Source organism: Gymnodraco acuticeps, unplaced genomic scaffold, assembly GCF_902827175.1.
Source record: "Gymnodraco acuticeps unplaced genomic scaffold, fGymAcu1.1, whole genome shotgun sequence".
In the NCBI taxonomy this organism is placed as follows: Eukaryota; Metazoa; Chordata; class Actinopteri; order Perciformes; family Bathydraconidae; genus Gymnodraco; species Gymnodraco acuticeps.
In genome coordinates this window covers 308278-327975 of record NW_022991348.1, presented here as the reverse complement: position 1 = coordinate 327975, position 19698 = coordinate 308278, and the positions used below count along the sequence as shown (strand labels likewise).

The 19698-nt window shown below is 41.4% G+C and overlaps 1 protein-coding gene across 1 annotated transcript in view; it reads right to left on the bottom strand.

Moving 5' to 3' along the window:
• Positions 1-19698, bottom strand: part of zranb3 (zinc finger, RAN-binding domain containing 3) — a gene marked incomplete in the record, with an annotated part of 52375 nt that continues 32677 nt past the window's right edge. The window contains 4 exon segments of the mRNA XM_034240596.1: positions 1-583; positions 1200-1331; positions 4683-4875; positions 9025-9183. Coding sequence (XP_034096487.1) covers positions 485-583; positions 1200-1331; positions 4683-4875; positions 9025-9183 — 583 coding nt within the window.

Here is a 19698-nt window from a genome sequence, read left to right as displayed (position 1 = left end):
TGGAAATAGACTTTTTATTTCAACAGGGAGCGTTCATCCATCTTCCAAAAAGGAAGAGGCACCACATGTTGAGGGCGCGAATGAGGACGTTGTGTTTTTCTAGTTTAAATCACAAAGCCCCCATTTTTTTTTGTCACCTGCTACTTTTCACTAAGTTTGCACAATCTTAAAATAGCTCTCTAAACAACCTGCTCCATTTCAGCCTCGAGTGAAATGGGGCCGTAATAAATCAGACAGTAGCGCACGGGTGACGTTTCGGGGGCGAGAGCGGAGCTGAATTAGCATTTAATGCAGTCTTCATAGTTTTTACAGTAAATCTCCACAGGTGCAGCATTTCATCAGAAATTGAAGAAGGGATTTGAAGGAATCCGGCCTTTTTATTCTAATCTGTCAGTGAATGGCGTTGCTAATACTTAAATGTGAATGTTGCCATTGAAAGATCATGATGCATCTTCATCCTCGCTGTCAGAAAGCCCTTACAGTCTCATTTCCTGAAGAAGAACCTGCTGATGTCTGATGCAACCTTGGAGGCTGCAACGCTCTTTTTCTCCTGGCTCCGTTCTTTGGCTTGCTGAGCCGTCCTCTGTGGAGGGGGGGACATGAAACATGATGTAAGAGGTTAAATCTGAAGAGAAAAGTGCGATCAATATATCGAGCATCTCTAGATTAAAGTGTCTGAGTGGTGGCATAAACATGGAGAGACTCCTCTTATCGGTACGCGCAGCTCTCCACATGTGAAGCGCTTCCTTCCAACCTGACGCCCACTCGGACAGCAACGCATGCTGGCGTGAAAGTAAAGCACATTTGAGGTTACAATGAGACTTATTCTGAAACCAATCACTTCTGTTTTTTAAGAGGTGGATTGTCTGTGATTATGAAATATCGACTGGAAAAGCTCAAGGAGGAAGATGTTCCTGAGGGCTATATATCAATATGTCACACAGGCACATGTGATGTTATTACTGGCAATATATAGCTTTGTGAAGGATGGTATGACTTTTGATCAATGCGTTTGACCATTACTGCCATCACACATAATCCTCAACATGAGTGATGAGGCTTTTCTTTCTTTACGGGGATAAAGGAGAGGTCCATCCTGCTGGGGCACCTTAATGTTAGACAGCTTGCTTTTGCCCCTTTAAGCCTCGTGGCTCTGAAAGCGGGTGTTATGGGTGCAGCGATGCAGAGGGTGCACGTACCGCTTTGTGGCAGACGGTGCAAAGAGTCTGCAGGTTTTCCAGAGAGCACTGCCCTCCTCCGCTGTACACCGGCCGGATGTGGTCCACCTGCCAGAAATCCCCTTCGACCGGGGCGCGGATCATCACGTTCAGCTGCACACACACACACACACACACACACACACACACACACACACACACACACAGTTTAACAGTGAGCGCCTCGGTACACACACTCCTTCGAGGTTTTCCTCATACTGTACTAAAGAGACAACAACGGTGGCCCTCCCAGAGTTTTTATCTATACTAAAGTCCCTTTTTTTTTGTTAACTGATGTGATGTCTTTACCTGCACACTATTCATTTACCTGTACTACATTTTTGGGGTTTTATATCAATGTCTATGGTTGCAAAATGTGGAGAAAACAACTAGTTGCTCTCATTGTTTTACTGATATGCAGGTGAGATATGATTCACATATTAAAGTGGCCCGATTAATCTAATTTTAAGGTTTTATATTTGTATTTTTTGCCTCTACTGTGACGTGTTTCCATGCTTTAATGTTAACTGCTTATAATGTTTATATCTGACTAGTTGTTCCTTATACATCAGAAAATATACTCTAGTTAGAAAGTGCAGTTTGTTGTCTCAGTACTCGACAATAACGTTGAATTAATCTTTAAAAAAGTGACCTAAATTGTTATTTTACAGCACCTGCTCTCATCCACAAACAGACAGAAAATATTAAACAAATGTCTCGCACCGCAGGGGAACCTCTGCAGTGCGCTCCAACATGAGGTGATAAAAACAAATAAGCCTCAAGGAGTGAACATGACAGCGAGGTGTACAAGTGGCAGGAATCCACAACAGGAAATAATAAGACCTCAGATAAAAATGCTGTATGATTGTGAAGAAAATACGTTTTGATAGTGCACCGAATGAATGACGGTGAACTCTGACCTTATGTTATGGATCCCCGATCAGATGTAGACCAAAAAAATAACTTTAGGCTCAAGACCTTCTTAGGACCTGGATCGTATCTTTACAGGACTAAATCACTGAACCCTGGGAACAAATCGACCTGCAACTTGAAGTATTTAGCTTGTTGGTGTGTCTTTTGTATCCTGAAAAGAAACGGAGACAATAGGGAAAGACAGAAATAGTATAATAATGAACACAGACTAGAAGAGAGTAGGCAAGAGGAAAGGTAGAAGATGATTGAGAGAATTAGAAACAGAGGAGGAGAGAAGCCTGGTGGGAAGAGTTGAGGGAGAAAAATCCATTTTGGTGCTTTGAGTGCTACTCTGCCGACATTAAGGCAGCGAGCTGGAATTGATCCCAACAGATTTAAAGAACAGGCCGTCTCACAGGGGCGAGTTCACGTCTCAAACACACACTCAAACACACACTCTCCATTCAATTGAACCTGCTTTTGTGCCAAAACCATGCACCTCGCTGCACTACTACACACAACTAGATTCTGCTGACAGGCACCTAAAGGCCATAATAAATACAGCAAATCCACACACACCAAAATACCAACACACACATGGCTGAATTCTGTTATACACATACTGGCACACACTGAAAGACACCCTAAGGTACGTACACACACACACACACACACACACACACACACACACACACACACACACACACACACACACACACACACACACACACACACACACACACACACACACACACACCACACACACACACACACACACACACACACACACACACACACACACACACACACACACAACACACACACACACACACACACACACACACACACACACACCCACACACACACACACACACACACACACACACACACACACACACACACACACACACACACACACACACACACACACACACACGAACCCCCGGTATGAACCAAAAGAATGAGCCTATAATCTCGAGGCTCCTCCACCACTGCGCCGTCTTATCATTTGGCTGAGTTTGTTTCCTCTAAAGCTTGCATCGATCGGCGCTGATGCTGCTACTGCCGCCGGCACTGGGAAGAGTGTGTGTGTGTGTGTGTGTGTGTGTGTGTGTGTGTGTGTGTGTGTGTGTGTGTGTGTGTGTGTGTGTGTGTAAGGAGGAGGAGGGGGGAGGGCTGGCTTTGCAGGATAACAGCCAACCAAATCAAACAGGCTTACTGGTCGAGGTCTGGCACTGGAAAAAAAAAAAATCAATGTGCCCAGCAATCCATTTACTGGGAGCTGGCCCCTTGGAGGGCAGTTCAACCTGTGTGTGTGTGTGTGTGTGTGTGTGTGTGGTGTGTGGTGTGTGTGTGTGTGTGTGTGTGTGTGTGTGTGTGTGTGTGTGTGTGTGAGTGTTGTAAGGGGGAGGTACTCATGTTCCTGAGACAGTTACACTCAATTGTTTGTACTTTCCACTGTGTAGACAGACTCGATTTGAGTAAATACAAAAGAACAGCTATTCCTGGATCCTCACAATGACAAATGTTTACGTTCTTGGGTTCTTTATACTATGCCTTAAAATGGATACGCAAGAGGGGGAATTAATTATTAATAATATGTTTATTTTTCAACAAATACAGCAATACATTGTAAACTACAAGTGGACAGTAAATTGTGGCTTCCTAACCGTCAACAGGCCTCAGTAGTAACTCCATGCAGAGAGGACGCACAGTGGACTATCAGACCGATGTGCCAAGGTATGATGGCTGTTTGAATTGTTTTATATTTCATAAGCTGTGATGAGGATTATCATTCATGTCTCGATTGCTTAACGTTTTCTTATTCTAGATCAGGGGTCTCAAACTCAAGGCCCGGGGGCCAAATCCGGCCCGCAACTTCATTTGATGTGGCCCCGCAAGAGCTTGCAAAGAATATAATACTTTATTATACGGTTACATGCCACTTTACAGAAGCAGGTTGCCCATAAACTACATGTCCCACAATGCATCTCATTTTGTGATGTGCGCACTGAAGAGACTTGCCATTATTTGCCCTGGACTTCTGCTTTCAGACGTAGTTAATTAATACGTTATTATCCTATCCGATAATAATCCAATTCAGAGCCAATAATGTAATATAATACATTATTTTATATATATATATTATATATTTATATAGTTACAGTTTGAGTGCAACCTTTATGCGAGTGTGGCCCGCGATGAAATTGAGTTTGACCCCCCTGTTCGAGAGGTTACAAGCGAGAAGTCCCACATGGCTTATAAAAAAAAGATTATTTTTTCAACAAAGTGAACATATTAATTAATTATATATAAGTGTCTCTTGGATTAATTTTGGCCCTTGGTGACCTCTGATGTAAAGGGTCTGCAAAGGCTAAAATCCCAAACACACTTGTTCCAGAAACTTCCATTCTTCAAGTGTATTTTGATGCTAATCCATTTGTACTCAGCTCTAACGAGGCGTTTACTTGCTTAGTAAGCACTGCCAATGAACTGCAGAAAACAAACATGGATTCCTTTGAAACATCTGTAATAAAATAGCAATTCCTCCACCTGTTTGAGTGACATCTGCGCGAGCCAAGTGCTCTCCAGCATTTCCTTGCGCCGGTCGGGCGGGGCGTCCCGTACTTTGAGGAACAACTCGTGTGCTTGGAGGCCGCAGTGCTGACAGACGCCCTTTTCCGCCTCCAGCACACGAGAGCGCATGTACGTCTGGCTGGAGCGCAACTGGAACTCCTCCTGGCACCTGTGGGCAAAACAAAAATAATCTGCCTTAAAACTTGTTGGGAAAATACTGAATGTCCTCTTCCAATGTCAGAGTCCACATGATAACAAAGGCATCCCAACTGTAGCTGTGTTCATGACAGGATGTGTGATTACCTAGAAGAGCATCAGGACTGTTTGAGGCATGTGATAGCTATGTGATTAACATGATGATTCAGCCTCTATGGAGATAGACATATGACAAGCATGCTCATTTCTGACGTGGAGCTAATCTGAAGTAAACATTGAATACTGCTTTCTATTCCTCCATCTTGTGACTGTGTAACTCCCTCTCTTGGATATCAGCATGTGAAGGACACTGTTCAGGAACTACTTGATGCTCTGTATGTGATGACTCCTTCCATTCTGGAGAGGATCACAAACACATGGATCCTGAGATTGAAGCTCAAGACGGGGACCAGGGATTATTACACATTTTAAGTATTCAGAAAAAGTCAGAATTTTGAGGAAAAATAACGAATTTAGAGATTTTGAGAAAAAGTAAGAATTTTGAGAAAAATTAAGAATTTTCAGATTTTGAGAAAAAACTCAGTATTTTGTTCATGACAGGATGTATGATTTCCTACAAGAACCGGTATTCCTCCATCTTGTGACTGTGTAACTCCCTCTCTTGGATATCAGCATGTGAAGGACACTGTTCAGGAACTAGTTGATGTCACAAGGGCAAAGAAAATCCTTTCTGACCCCTCCCACCCAGGTCACCATGTCTTCCAACTTCTGCCCTCAGGGAGGCGCTACAGGTCACTGTCCGCCAAAACCGCCCGCTTCAAAAACAGCTTTTTCCCCTTTGCAATACGGACACTAAATGGACTCTAAATAACCCCAATGAACAATAACAATCCACCACACCTTGAACTTTATGTTATGATATGTCTTTGCCCTGTGCTGTGTGTTGTACTGTTTATTGTCTGTTGAATTGTATGGAACAAGCTGTAATACTCTGCACTGAACACGAATTCCACCAGCCTGGCTGTGTGGTCATTAAAGATTCTAATCTAATCTCTGTATGTGATGACTACTTCCATTCTGGAGAGGATCAGAAACACATGGATCCTGAGATTGAAGCTCAAGCCGGGGACGAGAGATATTTTTCAAACATAATATTGGAAGAGTATTTCCCCAACAATACTTAGAACAAAAATAGTTCCTTTATTCTGTGAGGAAGAGATGTTGTTGTCTCTTATGAGTCGGCTGAAAGGCTGCATTGTGTTTCGATCAAATACAGGTATAGAGGAGGGAAGGATCTCGCCTTGACTCAATGACCTGGATTCAGCTCTTGAAAACCACTTACGGAAATTGCATTTCTACTTAAAGAAAAGGACGTTTTTTCACTTAAAATGTAGGCGGTCTTATTCAAGGTGACAGTGTGAGTGAGCAGTGTCTGGCTCAGGGACAACAACACATCCAGAGACTTCTTTAGAAATATCATTCATATTTTAGTGTTAAAATGCATTGAATTGATCGTTGAAAAGATTAGCAAGAGGGCTATTATAAAATCAGAGTTGTAGTTCAGTCAAAAGCTATATTGCATTCATCAAAAAACTGTAAGTAAATCATCAAGGTGAAATCCACATTATAGTTTATCATTTTGTTTTGCATAAAAGCCCGGAGTTTGATTTAATTTAGCAGATGGGTGGGCTTTGTCACAAAGGACAGTCGGCACTGGGAAGTTGAAGCAATGGCAAACAATTTCAAAGTTCATTTAATATGCTTTTTGATTGATCCCTAATGAGGGCATTCATTTCACTTTGTGCAGGAATCCCGTCTGCTGCTCCAAGTAAAGACTTAAGCATCTAAGAACAGATACATGCACACTATAATTTATGTGGATCTTAATCCTCCTGATGTCCTCTGGTTTCTTATGTGTCGGGATAAGAGGTTATTTAACCTGCCAGAGTTCACAGGGAGTAGAGGTGGGAAGTAGTGGAGTACAAATACTTTGTAACTGTACTCAAGTACATGTTTCTGGTATCAGTACTTTACTCCACTACGACTTTTTACTTTTACTTCTTACACTTTGAACCCAAATACCTGTACTTTCTACTTCTTACATTTTAAACACAAATACCTGTACTTTCTACTTCTTACATGTTGAACTCAAATACCTGTACTTTCTACTTCTTACATGTTGAACTCAAATACCTGTACTTTCTACTTCTTACATGTTGAACTCAAATACCTGTACTTTCTACTTCTTACATGTTGAACTCAAATACCTGTACTTTCTACTTCTTACATGTTGAACTCAAATACCTGTACTTTCTACTTCTTACATGTTGAACACAAATACCTGTACTTTCTACTTCTTACATGTTGAACTCAAATACCTGTACTTTCTACTTCTTACATGTTGAACTCAAATACCTGTACTTTCTACTTCTTACATGTTGAACACAAATACTTGTACTTTCTACTTCTTACATGTTGAACTCAAATACCTGTACTTTCTACTTCTCACATGTTGAACCCAAATACCTGTACTTTCTACTTCTTACATGTTGAACTCAAATACCTGTACTTTCTACTTCTTACATGTTGAACCCAAATACCTGTACTTTCTACTTCTTACATGTTGAACTCAAATACCTGTACTTTCTACTTCTCACATGTTGAACCCAAATACCTGTACTTTCTACTTCTTATGTTGAACCCAAATACCTGTACTTTCTACTTCTTACATGTTGAACTCAAATACCTGTACTTTCTACTTCTTACATGTTGAACTCAAATACCTGTACTTTCTACTTCTTACATGTTGAACTCAAATACCTGTACTTTCTACTTCTTACATGTTGAACACAAATACCTGTACTTTCTACTTCTTACATGTTGAACACAAATACCTGTACTTTCTACTTCTTACATGTTGAACTCAAATACCTGTACTTTCTACTTCTTACATGTTGAACTCAAATACCTGTACTTTCTACTTCTTACATGTTGAACTCAAATACCTGTACTTTCTACTTCTTACATGTTGAACTCAAATACCTGTACTTTCTACTTCTTACATGTTGAACTCAAATACCTGTACTTTCTACTTCTTACATGTTGAACTCAAATACCTGTACTTTCTACTTCTTACATGTTGAACACAAATACCTGTACTTTCTACTTCTTACATGTTGAAGTCAAATACCTGTACTTTCTACTTCTTACATGTTGAACTCAAATACCTGTACTTTCTACTTCTCACATGTTGAACCCAAATACCTGTACTTTCTACTTCTTACATGTTGAACTCAAATACCTGTACTTTCTACTTCTCACATGTTGAACCCAAATACCTGTACTTTCTACTTCTTACATGTTGAACCCAAATACCTGTACTTTCTACTTCTTACATGTTGAACTCAAATACCTGTACTTTCTACTTCTTACATGTTGAACTCAAATACCTGTACTTTCTACTTCTTACATGTTGAACTCAAATACCTGTACTTTCTACTTCTTACATGTTGAACACAAATACCTGTACTTTCTACTTCTTACATGTTGAACTCAAATACCTGTACTTTCTACTTCTTACATGTTGAACACAAATACCTGTACTTTCTACTTCTTACATGTTGAACTCAAATACCTGTACTTTCTACTTCTTACATGTTGAACTCAAATACCTGTACTTTCTACTTCTCTCATTTCCCAAACAGCTGGTTCCTTTAGTCTGAATGTGTGTTTGATGCGTGATCATTATTCTTTAGAGTCATTGCGTGCCTATTGATTTGAACACGATCCGTGTATCCATCATTTCCTGGTCTTCTCTATAGAAGAGGGACCAATGGAAACGTTGTCATGTTGCCGTTGTTCAGCATGGAAACATTCATTAGCTAACAATGACATTATTGTTCTATTAATATAAAGGGAGGTCAGGTACTCTTTAAAACAGCTGCTAGTTATGGGTACTTTTTACTGAAGTACATTTCAAAGCCTCTGTACTTTCACTTGAGTAAAGAGTCAGAACTTCTGCTTTTACCAGAGTATTTTTAAACACGAGTATCTGTACTTCTACTTGAGTAAAGGACGTGTGTACTTTTGCCATCTCTGACAGGAAGACAACACACAAAGGTTAATCTTGTTTCTAAACTGCATGTGTTGAGTGTTACTGTACTTGTGGCTGCAGAAGCGGGTGTCCCAGGCCCCCCCGGTGGTGGAGCAGTGCTGCTGGCAGGAGAGACACAGAGGGACGCCGTCACTGTCCACGGCCTGCAGGAAACCTGACTCTGAGGGCGGCTGATCCTCCATCGTCTCACAGGACTCACTGACTGCGCTGCTGAGACACACAGAGGAAGAAAGTTATACTCAGTGAAATCCTCAGTGTGTCAAGAATAGAAATTAATGTGGTGTGGAAATAAATATAATCCAGAATGTCAGTAAGTTAAAAGGTAAGCTTTAACATTTTTTACAAGCCCACGTTCAAGGATATTTGGATTTTCTAACGGTGCAACTTCTGTAAAATTATCCAAAATACATATAAGACATAACTTACACTGACGATTAAATAGCATAAATGATAACATACTTATTTATTTGATCTGCCACAATTTGGGCGAGTGGATAAAGTGTCCAGAATGTATTCGTTTAAAATGTATCATTCAAGACTGATTTAACTCAATTATCCCACATTATTCACAGGACTCGCTGACCGGGCTGCAGAGGAGGAAGAAATGTATACGTTAAAAAAATAAGATTCAAGAAATGTATTACAGAGACTCAGGAGTAAATGCTTCATAAGAAAGAAAACGGCGAGTGGATAAAAATGTATTCGGTGTCAAGAAGTTTCAAATGTAAGATTCAAGATTGATTTAACTTCATTATCCCACATTATTCCAACCGTGATACATCCATAGCATCCTCCAAAATGCATACAAGACATGGGTAAGACATCTACAGCACACAAGAAATGTAAAAACAGACACTGATGCTCTAAAACAGATACAAATCATTAGTTAGTTGGTTTCAATCTGGATATTATACTTGTTTATCTGATCTGCTACCATTTAAAGTGTTAAACATTGTGAAAAAGGACAAGGTGTCAAGTTTGCTTTAAGAGAAAAACAACTATTTATTGGAAAATGTAATGTGAGAAGATGATCCAAGTAAATTCTGACAAAAATATACTTTAATAATAATAATAATTCATTTATTTTATATAGGCGCATTTCAAGGCTCTCAAGGTCGCCGTACAAACACATAAAAAACAAGATACACAATACCTAACACCAGCATAAGAAACATAAACAAGACAATGCAACAAATCAAATAAATAAAACAGAGGATGTGTGATGGATAATGATCAGGGTGGATATGCGAGTGTGAAGAGATATACTTTGTCACGCCCTGGCTCAAGGACGGACAACAACAGGAGACCAAACATCCTTCATATCCAATTAAAGTATATTTATTTAAGGAAACTAAGTTAATTATGAAGTCAGTTAATCAGTAAAACCAGTTCAAGTCCCGGCAAGACCAAGTGCTACCGAGGTGTCCCTGAGCAAGGCACCGTTCCCCACTGCTCCCCGGTGCCGTTCAAAATGGCAGCACACTGCTCCTAACACTAGGATGGGTCAAATGCAGAGAAACAATTTCCCCACGAGGGATTAATAAAAGTCCATCTTAATGTGTGTAGTTTGTACCACTACAAACTCCTGGTCCTCACTTTCAAAGCCCTCCACCATCTAACCCCCCCCCCCCTACCTCACTGACCTCCTCATCCTCTACCAACCACCCCGGTCCCTTAGATCCACCTCAGCCGGTTTGCTTTCCATCCCCAAGGCCAAACTCCGGAGCTTTGGGGACAGAGCCTTCTCTGTGGCAGCCCCGAAGCTCTGGAACTCCCTCCCCCAAGACCTCCGTGAGTCTGAGTCCCTCACCCTGTTCCAGTCCCGCCTCAAAACCCACCTCTTCAACTCTGTATCCATAAGCCCCCCCCCCCTCTCAACCAACTTCCTCCTGACTGCTTTTCTGTTTTGTTTCTTTGTGGCTTTGTTTTTGTTTGTCTACCCTCCCTCCCAAATGTAAAGCGTCTTTGGGTTCAAGAAAAGCGCTATAGAAATAAAATGTATTATTATTATTAGTGTGTGAACGTGTATCAGTATATAAAGCAAAGACACACAAACCAAGGTCCAGCCGAGCCAAGAGGAGAGAGAGACTGAGGGTGTCTCAATGTCGAGTACGCTTGTACATGTCTTCCGAGCATCTTGTTTCAGAAGTGAAGCAAGAATACTTCCTGGCGTTCGGAACAGGCGAGCAGGTGTGCGTCATACGAGAGGCCCCGCCTTACATTTTCCACCACAGATTTGGGGAAATTGGTCCGTGCGCAAAGCATTGTGGGGATTTTTAGATCGCGGAGTCTACACATGTGCAGCCTCGAAATTTCTCCAAACGAAGTACGCCGGGCTCGGTAGAATTCCAAGTATCCTGGACATTGGAACAGCACTTCGGCAGCACTCGATGACGTAGTATGCTTGAAATAGTGGCTCTGGAGCAGCTTTACTCGACATTGAGAAACACCCGAAGGCCTAGGGGTCGTCACAAAATGTAGACAAAGTTTCTTATATGGAAAAAAATATAATCCATGATAGCTCAGTCCAGTATAAATGCTAATACTTAAGCATTAAATATGTTAAGATATGCAAATCCTAACAGGACTGTAGGTATGATTTAATTCAGGAGAAGGCTAGTAAATACTCAAATGTATTTACAGGAAATTGGGTTTTTAGGAATATTTTGATTTTGATTTATAAATGGATTCAGTCCGTGCAATCTATTCTTCACTTGGCTGCTGCAGATTTCCGCCCTTTGCACACCTCACTTCAAAGGGAAGTTACCTTGACCCGTGCGGTATACATCCTCCTGCACGCCGACATCCAGATTCAATACAGAGCTCAGTTCTTTCAACATTAGAAGAGCAGTAAACACAATTCAGAACGGATTCATGCAATTTTGTGCTGCAGCTGCAGAGTTGTTGGACATATGGCTGGTGTGTGGGAAGTGTCTCCATACTGTGTGCATATATACATGATGGTGATGCATCTGCAGAACATTTCAAGTGTGTGTGTGTGTCCTTTTGGCAGAGGACAGCGGGTTTGGGCGTCTGCCATGTTGTCCCGGCAGGGTGCTCGAGCCACATTGGAGAGGACAGATGGACCAAATTCTCTTTCCCCATGGTTTACAATGCAGACTGACAGAGAGAGGAACAAAGAGCCAGAGACACAGCACTACAGAGTGAGATTTAATCATTGAAATGGAGAAGAAAAAAACACCCTCACAAAGAGGAACCTTGCCGCTTCAAAGTTGAGAAGATACAGAAATTGGAAGTACCAAGAGACAATGCTGTGCCAGCAACATCTAGCAGATGAAGGGGGGACGGAAATAGACTTTTTACTGGTGAGCCCACACTGAGAACGGTGGAAACACGGTACTTTAGAGAAGAAGTGTAACCCAGGAATACACGGTGTGCTACTAATGAATGCATTATCAAGGAGTATGCATATTAGAGGGTTATGATATGTCCTTTACATTGAGCTTCAAAGTAATTAAAATGCATGTATGCACAAAGGAAGTTGACAGCTCTACACGGCAGAGTGAGGTGTATGACCCCAGAAATCACGCAACATGCCAGAGTGTTTACCTTCAAGCTTGTCTCTTACGCTTCGTACGAAACCAAAGGCAAGAGAGAGGAGCGCTGTCAATCAGTGGAGAGGAAGATTATGTTTTATACAATTTAATTTGTGTCTTCCTGTGGACAGAGAGCCCACCACAGCAGATGAAATGGAACAATGTTGCATTTTAAAATATGCCGTTTTTACTATTAAGTCCTCTATAGGAGTTTTACGAAGAGGCTTTGATTGTCTGCCGTCATATTTTATATCATCATCACCCTTCAAATTAAAATCATCCTCAATTTGAATGGGGAATTTAATCGTATGCAAATCAATTCTCTTAGCACGTTAACTGGACAAGTATTTAGAGAAATACAGTCTTATGCTAAACAACATATACAATTTATGTTTCTGTTGTTAGACATCAATGTTAGCCTTTAAAAAATATACATATATGTATTCTTCAGCTAAAAACACACGCAATATTTGGAAAAAACATGTTTTCTTTCCACGTTGTTGTTATGTTAGCTCAAAAGCAATGTTAGCTTTTGTCCATCCATCCATCCATCCTCTCCCGCTTATCCGTGGTCGAGTCGCGGGGGTAGCAGTTCCAGCAGAGAGCCCCAAACGTTCCTTTCCCTGGCGACATCAACCAGCTCTGACTGGGGGGTCCCAAGGCGCTCCCAGGCCAGCGAAGAGATATAATCCCTCCACCTGGTCCTAGGTCTACCCCTTGGTCTCTTCCCAGCTGGACGTGCCTGGAACACCTCCCTAGGGAGGCGCCCAGGTGGCATCCTAACTAGGTGCCCGAACCACCTCAAGGAGACGCGAAGGAGGAGCGGCTCAACTCCGAGTCCCTCCCGGATGACTGAACTTCTCACCTTATCCCTAAGGGAGACGCCAGCCACCCTGCGGAGAAAACCCATCTCAGCCGCTTAGCTTTTGTTAAAAATGTAATTTCATATTTTTAGAGATACTTTTGTTATTCCATTAGTGGCACGAACATGTATAATAAGACCTATAATAAGACCCAAATGTAGGGATGGGTATCGTTAAGGTTTTAACGGTACTACTACTTTTATCGATACCGCTTATCGATCCGGTCTTTTAACGGTACTCTTATCGGTTCTTTTGGAGATTTTTTTTTAATAAATTAACTAAATAAATTGTGAACAAAACTAACATTGCTTTTTATTTAAATTAAATAAATAATATTTCACATCAAAAGAAACAACAGTGTTTTAACAAACCGTATTAAATAATGTGATGACAGAATAGCTGAAACTTTAACAAAATAAATAACTCGGTTTCCTCTAATCATTAACCCATGCTTGTGTAATGTAGTTAACTCCGTGTGTTGCTGCTAGCATACATAACACCTGACGTGGAAACGTTACTCGTGGATGGGGGCGGGGCTACAGAGCTGCTAGAAAGACAGTGGAACCCGGTGCATTCCTCCGTCTGGATGTGGAGCACTTTTGATAAATGTTTAGACAAATTCCTCGTGTTACCGCCCTTACATGCTAAACTCTTATTGCGCTTTTGGTAACGAGCATCGAGACGGGTAAAGTTTAACCACCTCGGAGAGCGTTCTCTCCGCCATCTCCGCAGTGTGTGTGTGTGTGTTGCTGCATGTAGCAGCCGCGTGTGTGTAAACTGCCCCGCCCCCTCGCACACAGACGGGGGAGAGCATAGGCGGCGCGTGAGGCTCAGGTTTGGGAAGGCTAAATCACTTTTTTTACCTGACGCTGCCCGCCTCCGGCGTCTATAGAAAAGAGATCAACTCAGTGTGCGGAGTTTAAATCTCTCAAGTCATATTATAGGATAAAGGAAATACAGTTTAAACTGCCGTATGCAGAGAAGACGCCGACGTGTCGCACTTATCATTCATATTACATCATCAATCAGATCATCGATCATATAATATCATACTATATCATATATTTCCTTATCTGAGTCAGCTTCTCCAGCCGTATCTGGCCGTGCAACACTCACAGTGTCACAGACTGTATGCAGAAGTATTATTTTAAGCAACACATTATGTTGACGAATCACTCGAGTCAAATGTAATTAAAGTCAGATCCACTCGTGTCTTAGGGGCAGTATCATGAAACTATACGCTTTCAAACACTCGGTAGTTATTTTTTAACCAGTTGTTCTGTATTCACCTTGCAGCAACTCTGTGGCTTGTATCCTGGATTATATGTTTAAGTCATCATGGATGTTTAAAGCTCATATTTGTCTAATATTAGTTTACTTTTCATTAATGAAGTATGACGCTGCGCTGTCAGTACACTTGTCCCTGTTTGTGATTGGTCAAATGTAGCTAACCCCGCCCCTTTCACGTGAACGCGCTCTCAGCTGGAGAGAGAAACCCTGGCTTGATTTACCGAGTTGATAACCAGCGCTGTAGGACCGCTTAGCGAGATCTCGTTTGTTAGGGTTAGTGAAGATAACTCAAACATATCCAGGGTCTGTTGAACTGGCTTCGTAGCACACAGGGCACAGGTGGCTAGCAGCGCTAATGTCAAAGACAGACATTATACATTATATTTGTATTTTACCAGGATGCAGTGACACAAATATTTGGGACTGCTTAGCCTTCCCTAGCCTCCAGCACCCGCCGCCCCTGGGGGGGAGAGATCTCTCGTCTGGATTGGAAAGATTGAAAATACTAAAAATAATCACATTTTGCAGTCTTTTTGCGTATTAGAGTTGGCGACACTAAAACTGCAATATAATGTTTGTGTAGCTATAATACATATGACATTTTTTAGATGTTCCCAGTACCGATAAAAATACCGATAACGTCGGAGCTTAACGGTACCACGGTCTTTAATAATTCAGCCCCGGGGCTCGGTACTCATCCCTACCTAAATGTGATCCTTTCATGACTTCATGGTATATCAAAGACATTACGGTGTACATGTGAAAAAGAGTGTGTGTTTGCGGCAGGTTTCCATAGTGATATTGGGGTGAGCTGCTTGCTTCTAACTGAGTAGATTGTATTATGGTCTATATTTACTGTACTAACATGCAATGAGAGGCCTTTGTGCTTCCCTCCCGCAAGGCACACACAGATCTCCATGGAGACAGCTAAGGAGAGGAAAATGAAAATACAGAGAAGATGAAGCAAAGCATCTACATGTAGAGGCATCGTCGTTAGAAAACACTAACAAGGCTGCACGAGATTACATGTTGATGTATGTGAGGATTTTGCACTTGTAATTAATCAATAACAGGATATAGGAATAGTGTACAGCCTTTAGTTGTTGTAAGATATGTAATATAAAGAAAAATAAAGAGCTTTTTGAACATTAAAGCATGGAGACATGTCCCAGTAGAGACACTGCATACTGATATACACCTGAACATCAGCAGGAGAGGACTCTTTAAAGTAGAGACACTACATACTGATATACACCTGAACATCAGCAGGAGAGGACTCTTTAAAGTAGAGACACTGCATACTGATATACACCTGAACATCAGCAGGAGAGGACTCTTTAAAGTAGAGACACTACATACTGATATACACCTGAACATCAGCAGGAGAGGACTCTTTAAAGTAGAGACACTACATACTGATATACACCTGAACATCAGCAGGAGAGGACTCTTTAAAGTAGAGACACTACATACTGATATACACCTGAACATCAGCAGGAGAGGACTCTTTAAAGTAGAGACACTCCATACTGATATACACCTGAACATCAGCAGGAGAGGACTCTTTAAAGTAGAGACACTACATACTGATATACACCTGAACATCAGCAGGAGAGGACTCTTTAAAGTAGAGACACTGCATACTGATATACACCTGAACATCAGCAGGAGAGGACTCTTTAAAGTAGAGACACTACATACTGATATACACCTGAACATCAGCAGGAGAGGACTCTTTAAAGTAGAGACACTGCATACTGATATACACCTGAACATCAGCAGGAGAGGACTCTTTAAAGTAGAGACACTGCATACTGATATACACCTGAACATCAGCAGGAGAGGACTCTTTAAAGTAGAGACACTACATACTGATATACACCTGAACATCAGCAGGAGAGGACTCTTTAAAGTAGAGACTCTACATACTGATATACACCTGAACATCAGCAGGAGAGGACTCTTTAAAGTAGAGACACTACATACTGATATACCTCTTTAAGACTCTTTAAGACCTGAGGACATCCACCCTTCAACTACCTCTCTGAAGCAGGTGGTTTCTCTGATGCCAATGACTTCCTCTTGGTGAAGAAGGCTTCCTTGGTGACCAATCGGACGCTGCCCCCCTCCTGCTGGGCCTTGCTCAGGGAGGCCTCGGCCACATCGTCTTTACCGAGGTATCTGTGAAAATAGGATAAACGGAGGATTTTCAGACGTTATATAACCAGAAGAGCTTGAAGAGAGCTGATTCACATGTAGTGGGTGCAAGGAGATAGATTCACCAGCTCTCTCTGGACAGCATTAGTACCAGGTAAGATGGGAAATTCAACGTTGCTCAAGCATATCTGAGTCATGTGGCGGTGGGACTCACCCACATGAATGTAACACACACCGACACCCACAGAACTGGCAAGCCTCTACAAACAGTGCAAAGCAGCAAAACTCACCTTCATTGCTCATTTTCAATTCTTTCTGTGAGTTTTGATTCTGTTTCTCCTCTTCCCCTGCTGGATCCTATCACTTCTCCTACTGCACAAATCTAATTTCCCCACAGGGATCGTCAATCATGTAATCTAATCCATCCAGCCCGCCCGCCTGCCCCTGGTTTTTATGGCCCCTTGTAATACAGATCCTAGGTGTGCAAGTTGAAAATTGCATGAAACACTACATGTCAATCTGGACGGGATTAAAATGACCCCAGGGCGACGGAGTTGACAAGAAATACAGGATAGAAAGAAATATCTGACTTGTTTGTTCTAGCTGGAGGAGAATTGCTGCGATCTTGAGAGAAAAGTGAGCAATCAGATGATTTAGGCTTCAACAGAGGGCCGCTGTAATGGCTCGCATTCAGCAATTATCCCTCCTCTGTCCTCCTGTATAGAGGTCAGAGGTCAAAACTGAAGTCCTGCAGTGGGTAGAGGCTCGTGGTTTCGCTCAAAGACAGAGGATGTTGAATGCTGAATTTTGCAAATAAACCAGCTACTTTTCTAGCATAGGTTTCACGTTCTGCAGGTATGTCTACGATTCTGTGTTAGAAGCGCAGCATTTGACAAATATTCAGCCTTCTTGTAGAGCAGGGCTTCTCAAACTCCGGATCCGGACCGAACTGCAAATCAATCCGGACCGAACCCTGTGTCCCATTATTAAAAAAAAAGAAAAAGAAAAAAAAAAGATTCTGATGTAAATTAAAGTGGACCTATTATGCTATATTGGAAAAAATATATTGTAGGGCCATACCTATACAAATATAGGTCTGTGAACAGTTCACCCATTTTAGCCATGCCTCATACTGCTCATACCCTGTTAGAGAAATGCGGATTTTGGGTCCTTAGCTTGAAAAAAAAAGAGGAGGCGGAGCTAATGCCTGATCAGAATTCTACCGGAGATAAAGTTAAATTCTGTTGTAATAAAACGCCATCCTGTTCTTATCCACATCAAGGAGTATTTCTGAAACAGTATGGATCTCAAATGCTTTTTCTCTTGCGGGTTTATCACAAGGTGAGTTCCTTTTTTGATTTCCTGCTTTTTAAACACGTGCTCTCCAGTACAGGTTAGCTCTGAGTGTTAGCGATGCTAATGTAAACAAAGACGAGATTACGTCCAAAACACGTTCAAAACGCGTCAGGCATTGTTTCTGATAGCAATTTTCTGTGGGTCCGCTGCCGATTTGACGTCAGATTGGCAGCAAATCTGTATCTGCTCGTTGTACCCCTGTTTTTAAAAGATTTGGGTAGCCTACGGAGGAAAAGAGAGCGGGTTTTATTTTCTGACGCTGCGTGAGTTCCCCGACGCACCGCGGACACATATTTAAGTATAAAATACATCACAAAGTGCATTTTGCATGATAGGTCCCCTTTAATGTATATTGTCTTGTGTCTGAGGCGTTCTGAGAATGAACGTGCATATATTTACTTGTGTGCGCGAGTGTCACACGCATTTAAGTTAACCACAAGTTTACCTTGACTTTCTAATGCTTCTAATGCCATTTTTGCCGAGGTTCAAGGCATTGGCTACAGACAAACAGTGCCATTTCTCCCACTAGTTCAAGCCATGATACTGTATGTATGTATGTATGTATGTATGTATGTATGTATGTATGTATGTATGTATGTATGTATGTATGTATGTATGTATGTATGTATGTATGTATGTATGTATTGAATGTCTGTGTGTATACAGGGGCGCCGTTTACCGACAGGCAAGTGCTTGGACCAGAAGGGGGCCCCCAAATAAGGTAGATTAATCCAATCCAATCCAACTTTATTTATATAGCACTTTAAAACCTCGTGACCAAAGTACATGCATAGCGCGCCGAAACTGCTTCTTAATTTCAGTTTCGTTGCTCCGCTCCGGCATTGATCCGGACCATTGACCTTGTATAAAATTCACAAGTGGACCTTTAACAAAAAAGTTTGAGTACCCCTGTTGTAGAGTATGTACAACCATTAGCCTTGTTCCAATATGCATCGGTTGAGTACAGCAGGAAGGCGGCATGTAATGATTATTTTCACTATTAATTCATCATTAGGTCTGAAAAATGTCAGAAAATATTAAAATAAGTCCACAGCAGTTTCTCAAAGACCAAGGTCGTATCTCTAAATGTCTTGTTTTGTCAGACAAAAGCAACATATATTTAATTTTGTATATTATGCACCGGTGAAAAGCACCTTTTTGTGATATTTCTGCATGACATGCGTTACAAATATGTTATTTTGATTATATTACAATTAATTAATGCATCAACTAATCTTCCAGCTATACGTAAATTAGCTATTCACTCCAATATTTTTTTCTCACATGATATTGATGCAAAACTCCCACATTTTTATTAAAACTCATATTATTTTTACATAAAAAGACAGTTAAATATGACGGTGTCGTGGTTTTCCACCTGGATTATGGTTTTTCCCTGATGCAATTAAGTACTAGTCTCCATTTAACCAGCACAGAGTTGCAGCTGTTAAACTATGCTGTTAGTATTCCTACTCGGCCCCGGAGGCAACGCTGTGACA